This window comes from Camelus dromedarius, chromosome 4 (genome assembly GCF_036321535.1).
Source record: "Camelus dromedarius isolate mCamDro1 chromosome 4, mCamDro1.pat, whole genome shotgun sequence".
Classification (NCBI taxonomy): Eukaryota; Metazoa; Chordata; class Mammalia; order Artiodactyla; family Camelidae; genus Camelus; species Camelus dromedarius.
In genome coordinates, this window is record NC_087439.1 from 35,191,032 (window position 1) to 35,197,000 (window position 5,969).

At 36.5% G+C, this 5,969-nt stretch overlaps 1 protein-coding gene across 1 annotated transcript; it reads right to left on the minus strand.

Annotated features, from left to right (window-relative positions):
• Nucleotides 1-508: 508 nt before the first annotated feature.
• On the minus strand, nt 509-5,547 carry ERMN (ermin). The gene is made up of 3 exons (XM_010985612.3): nt 5,085-5,547; nt 4,346-4,438; nt 509-1,495 (listed from the first exon to the last, which is right to left on the minus strand). Exons 1-3 carry the CDS (start codon nt 5,323-5,325, stop codon nt 981-983), a joined length of 849 nt encoding a protein of 282 aa, XP_010983914.1. The 5' UTR covers nt 5,326-5,547; the 3' UTR covers nt 509-980.
• Nucleotides 5,548-5,969: the final 422 nt, after the last annotated feature.

The following is a 5,969-nucleotide window of genomic DNA, read 5'->3' on the forward strand; positions in this document are numbered from 1 at the left end:
GCTCACACTCTACTTTGAAAATATTCTAAGATAATTATTTCCATTTTCATAGTAACTAGTACAGTTATGACTAGAGTTGTCTCAGGTTTCTAAGGAAAGAAAATTATTCTGAGATACTGTTAATAAGAGAAAGTGTAGTAATAGAGAGGGGTATTTTCTTAAAATTGTGTTAAAGCTGTCATTTTCATGTTTAATGATTTTTAACTGTGCTAGACAAGATTTTATTTATATTCACAGAAATAAACTATCTGCTATAACTCTGTAGTCTATTGCCCACCAATCTTTTTAGCCCCTCCCTGTAGCAACTTCACAATGGATTTAATTCATCTTGAGAACATAAAGGCAACATTTAGTAAATAGAATTTTCCTGACAATTGCTCAGTCCTTCTAGTGAGAAAATTCAGTGAATGGTAACACCTAGGAAGGAGGCCTGTACAGAATTTCACTCTGTAGATGCCAAGAAAAACAACTTAAAATCTTTTCTGAAGATAATAGGAGAGGCAAAATATTTTGGAAAGTTTATTGCCAGAGTCTATAAAACCATGTTTAAAAGAAAGAGAGATTTAATACCAGGCTTTCTATCACCCTCAGTGTACAGAAGAAAGACACTAAAAGAAACACATTTCATTTCAAATAGTCCTCTTTCATTTGACAACTACAATTCCTAGCATTACTACTTTTAAAGCCAAACTTTTAAATGCCAGCTTCCCCTGCAGTGCTGGCCATTTAGTGCTTATCACATAGGTCTATATTAGTGAAGTTTTAAAAAGCAAATGTCCAAGAGTGAAGCTTTTTGATTTGAGGTTATCAGACTGGATTTTTGTCTATGGTTATTTTCACATTATTCTACAGTGAAATAGAGATTAAGCTTCCACTTCTTTAAAGGGGATGACTCAAAGAAGGCGTACTAAGATGCATCTCGGGAAAATAAAATTAGCTTTTGCTTTAGTGGGTGTGAGAAGCTCTCAGTTCCAGTTAGTTTATAAATGCATCATAGACTCGAATTCATCAATTCTTTGCTTGGTGTTCCCCTTTCTGATTTTCCGATAGGATATTGTGTTGTATCTTGAATAAGCATTTCTGGAGATGTCACTCTTCTTCTCGAAGGTTGGCTGCTCATCTGGTGTGACAGGTTGGGAACTGGGGCTGCTCAGGGGGGAGTCCTCACTTGCATCAACTTCCTCTTTTAATTGAGAACCCACTTCACCTTTTTTCTTAAATTCTATTACTCGAACTTCATCTTCATCATCTTTGCAATTATCATCATCATTAATTTCTTCATCCCAAACTTCTTGCTCTTCATCATGCTTAGAATATAACACATCAACTTGGCTAGGTTTCCGGAATCCTAACCATTCAATTTCAGTTGCCTGATGAGTTTTGGTCTTCAGATCCTCATCTTCTCTCTCTTCTAGAGGTTGTTCAGCAATTCTTCCTTTCTGTCTACTTATTTCTTGGTTACTACTCCTCAAAGGAATCTTCTCCCACTGATGCCCTGTAGCAAAATCAAGTGGTAGTTGAGATGTACAGAGATTCCAAAACACTCAGATATTCTCCAAATTATATTTCTGGACAATCATTTTCCAACATGTGATTTATGGGATATTGTTCTGTGGGTTACTAATATGTTTTACACAATAAAACAGGTTACACCATCAAATTAATTTGGAAAACACTGCATTAAACACAGTTAAGTAAGCATCTTCAGAATCTATCCAAGCCTTTTAAATGCTAATGAATATTAGCATCCAAATAAGTCAGCAACCCAGCTTCACTTGACTCTGGAACTTTTTTGTTGCGAATTACTGTCTCTAGTGAGACTGGTATTCCCTGAGACACACTTAAAAAATCCTGTCTAGGCTATCATGACTGGATTTGTAAATATATGAAAAAATATTTGGACCTATCTTCTACACACACACACACACTCCCCCCACCTCCATGTACCCCTCAAGGAAAATTAGAAAAATATCTCACAGTGACAAAAGGCTTTCTTCCAATAGTAAAAACAACGACTGCCAATGACTGGTCACACTCATAGTAGCAAATTCAGTATTTGCCACCACACTTGTCAGAGTCGTCCTAAAGTACCAGCTCAGAGGAGGGGCAGGGAACCACAGATGGTCAAGAGTCATATGCTGGGCTAACAGAGGCACAGAGCCCACCAAAGGACATACAATATAGTCTAAGGTCTGATTTCCAAACAGCCAAGATTTAAAAATCATGTTGAGGTCCTATCAACATAGTGCTAGTTTAGCATATTGTTTTAAGCATGTCCTTAATTAACTCAAATTTTTGGTACCATATAGGGACTCTTAAAAGGCTTAATTCATTGCAAACTTTACACTTTTCAAACAGGTCATATCAGCATATCCTCAATAATATTTATTGAGCATGCTAAAATGAATTAGTAATAAGACAGCAGAGGCTATTCTCTGGGCTTTCATTCCTAAAGGACTTCTGTGGGAAGCTTCAGACTGAAGTTGCTTGACTCAGGGTTGTGTTCACTATTCCCTTTCAACACCTTAAGAGTCTTTAAATAAAGTGAGAGGCACCGTTCCTCTTTGCCCTTCTTCATAATTTCCTATTTGCACTGAAAGGAGTTCACAAGTCCATTTCCATCAAAGATTTTTCATTCTCTTCTTATTTTTCCCCCAACTATTGGAATCAGATAGTAAACTTACACAAAGAGACAGATGTGAAGATGGATTATCACCCCTCACTAGTTGTTCACCACTCCTATCAGGTCACTGGCATCCAGTCAATATTCCTTACATTATAACTAAAAGTACACATTAGAATGTTTGCTATAATCTTAAGCTTTGTGTTGTTTTCTTTTTTTCCCCACAAGAACCAAAGAAACTGATCTTTTTGCTCATATTCATGACTCAGGCATGGAGCTGCCATGCATGAAATAACTTCTTGAATTTAAATTATAGATTTTTTTTCTCAATATTTTTAGCATCTTCCTGTTTTTCAGTCTAGGAGTATTCTCTTTGGAGACTTTATAGCTGTTTGCCACTGTGGGAATAAAAGGCACCAAAATGTGTTCTTCTCCCCTATAGGAGAAACGTATGTTCTACCAAACACAAAAGGATTCCTGCAGGGAAAAATTCACCCTGAGACTATCGACTTTAAAAATCCAGACTGCTTTTATTCTTTATTTAATAAAAATAAAAGATCCTAGAAAACTATTGTCTCCTGGTCAGAAATCTGAAAGGGGCTCTAGATGAAAGATCGAGATTCTGCCTCAGAGAGTTTGCTTACTCACTGGAAGCAGAAGGGTTAGGGCAAAGAGGTTACTTAGCCCATTTCATGGGGCTTACGTCTCATAAATAACCTGTGAAAGTGTAAGAGCATGACAATGACTGTTGCTTAATACATTCTTCCTTGAGTGACTACACAGTAGACCACTGTGTGTAGTCAGCAGGCAGTCTGAGAGGTGTCCAGGCAGAGTGAAAAAACCCAGGAAACTGCCAATCACATCCATGTCCACCTTGACATCTGCTATTTTATGTGATGTTCTAATATTTCAACTGATAATCTCTTCAATGTTTTGTTTAAGTTACCAACTAAGCTAAATTGCTTAGGTCTACCAAGCTGACTTCAATTTCGAGATAAGATGTTTATGGCTGCTAGAGAGGAAATGAATGATAAATTAATAGATTTTTATCCTGTACTCATTTGGAAATTGTTTAAATGTAGATGTCTCCTTAGAAGAGAAGTCTAAGAGATTTTGTGTCTCTTAGACTCTTGAGTTTCTTTGAAAATAATACAGTCCCTTAAAAATCAATGTCCCTTCTATTCTCTCATTTTCTGAAAGAATAAATTAAAATTAACTTCATCATCTGGAAGATTTTTTTTTGACAAGAATTAGGTAACCATTTTGTGCTTACATCAGAGGTTTAGAATTTTCCTATAAAGCAAATAAATTTATAAGATCTATTTTAAACTGTATGTCAATGGCAAACTTTTAGGATAAACCCATTTTTGAAGCATTTACATTTTGCAAGGTGCCTAACATAGACTTGAAGACACTAAATCAAAAAGAAATGTTAATGTAGTGAAATAACTTATTAAGACGCAGGTATCATATCGTCTAGTCAAAGCATGCCAATCAGTTACACGGATCCACGCCATCTCAGTCTTGAAGGGTCTGTAATGCTTTTAAGGTGGAATCCACAGATAAGTCCAGACTCCCTTATCTGCCTATAGCAGCTTTGAGCTTTTGAAGGTGTTGCCTGGATTGCTTTTTCAATACCATACTCATGCAACATCCCATGCAAAAACTGTTTTCCATGTCCAGTCAAACAGTTTCTGTGTACAAAATGGAAGTTCCTCTTACCTCCTCTGAATGTCATTTCATCAACAATTGTTTCTTGGAGAGAAAGATCTGTGATAGCCTTATGAACAATATAGAGATTCTCTTCTGGTTTTTCTGGGGAAAAAAATCCACAAGATTAATATTTTAACATTTAATTAGTTTAATATAAATAAATTACCAATTTAGACTCTAATTAGGTAGATGTCTTTGATTTTTTAATTGTGATGATTAAAAATAACTATTTCACTCTTTGAACTCATTTCTTCATTGGTTACTTTTATTTATAATGATAACCTCCCATTTTTTAATGTCTACACGAGGTATATTACCATGAATTCAGAAATTTTCTGCTATATTTAGAAGAAAAAGTTGAATTTCTGAATTCCCTTTAATCAAACAGTAATGTTCATATAATAATAAATGACAGTAGTTAACATTTAACCAATACAGTAATTTTTGCAACAATTCTACAGATGTTGGTACTATTATTCTGCCTTCTTCTAGTGGGAAAACTAAGGCTTCAGGAGACTGAGAAAGTTCCCTAGAGTCACAGAGCTATCAAATAAATAAGCCTGGATTTTACCCACGGCAGAAGTTAAGTCCTTATGCTATGCAGGCCCGTAGAATAAGGCATCACATTAGGGCATGGATGAGGGTGGGAGGGTGTGCAGCTTATTCCTGTCATAACAGTTTATCCCAAGACTCCTGAGTGAGTTTACAAATCAAATCAAGCAAATTAGAGAGAAGGAAAATGCTTTACCTTTTAGAATCTTCTCATCCATAGATGAGTTGAGCAGTATGGTCCCTTGTAATTTTTCACTTTTCTCCCGATTTCCTCCGGTGGGTATATCTTCAAGACTAGGTTCCACCCTGCTGTATGATGGGGCACCATCCACATCAGCGGCTTCCTCAGTGATTTTAGTGATTTTTTGTTGACCATTTTCAGGTGGTGTATCTCCATTATACTCAACCGGACTGAATGTCACTGGAACATCTGTCATGATGTACAGTTTAGTCTCACTTGGAGAGAGCTTTGGGGAAGACCCTTAATAAGTTCTCTTGCCTTTAAATTCTACAGTTCAAACTCTTACTCTAAGAGTACAGATTATTTACTTTAGTACATAATAACTAGCTTCTTTTCCTAAAGGTGTCCAGATGGAGCTTAGAACAAAAGTAATAGAATTTGTCAGATTTGCCACCAACCCATGCGCAAGAATCCAGCCAATCACCACCTTCTTTGCTGTTTAGCAGTCCCACTTGCACAATTAATGGCAGCCTTTTGATCTACATAAACAAACAATCTGAGGCAATCAGGCTTTTGTGCTGCCATGTAGAGGGGGACTTTCAGCATGTCAGTCCCCCTCTGGGAACAGAGATTTTTGTCCCCTCTCATAATGGCCCTTTGTCATTTTCCTTGTAACAGGAGCCACGATTGTTCCACAGCTTTAATCCAGAGAGAATGACCACCTTGAGGCATATTAGTTCTGTGTAACCAGCTTAACATTTCCAAACAGATTTTGTTCAAGTAAAACCTCAGCTACTTTGTAAAGGACAATGGCATCGTTTCTTATTTATTAAAGAATAAAAACAGCTTACCAAAAACCTGTAAACAAGACAACTTTATTGTGAGTGGTTCTGGCAGCAG

Excerpts from the sequence above, each read along its gene's own strand:
- ERMN (XM_010985612.3), bottom strand. The coding sequence starts at position 5,325 with ATGACAGATGTTCCAGTGACATTCAGTCCGGTTGAGTATAATGGAGAT. Across the intron at positions 4,439-5,084 it reads GGATGAGAAGATTCTAAAAG|AAAAACCAGAAGAGAATCTC; the intron begins GTAAAGCATTTT and ends TTTTTTCCCCAG. Across the intron at positions 1,496-4,345 it reads TGAAATGACATTCAGAGGAG|GGCATCAGTGGGAGAAGATT; the intron begins GTAAGAGGAACT and ends ATTTTGCTACAG.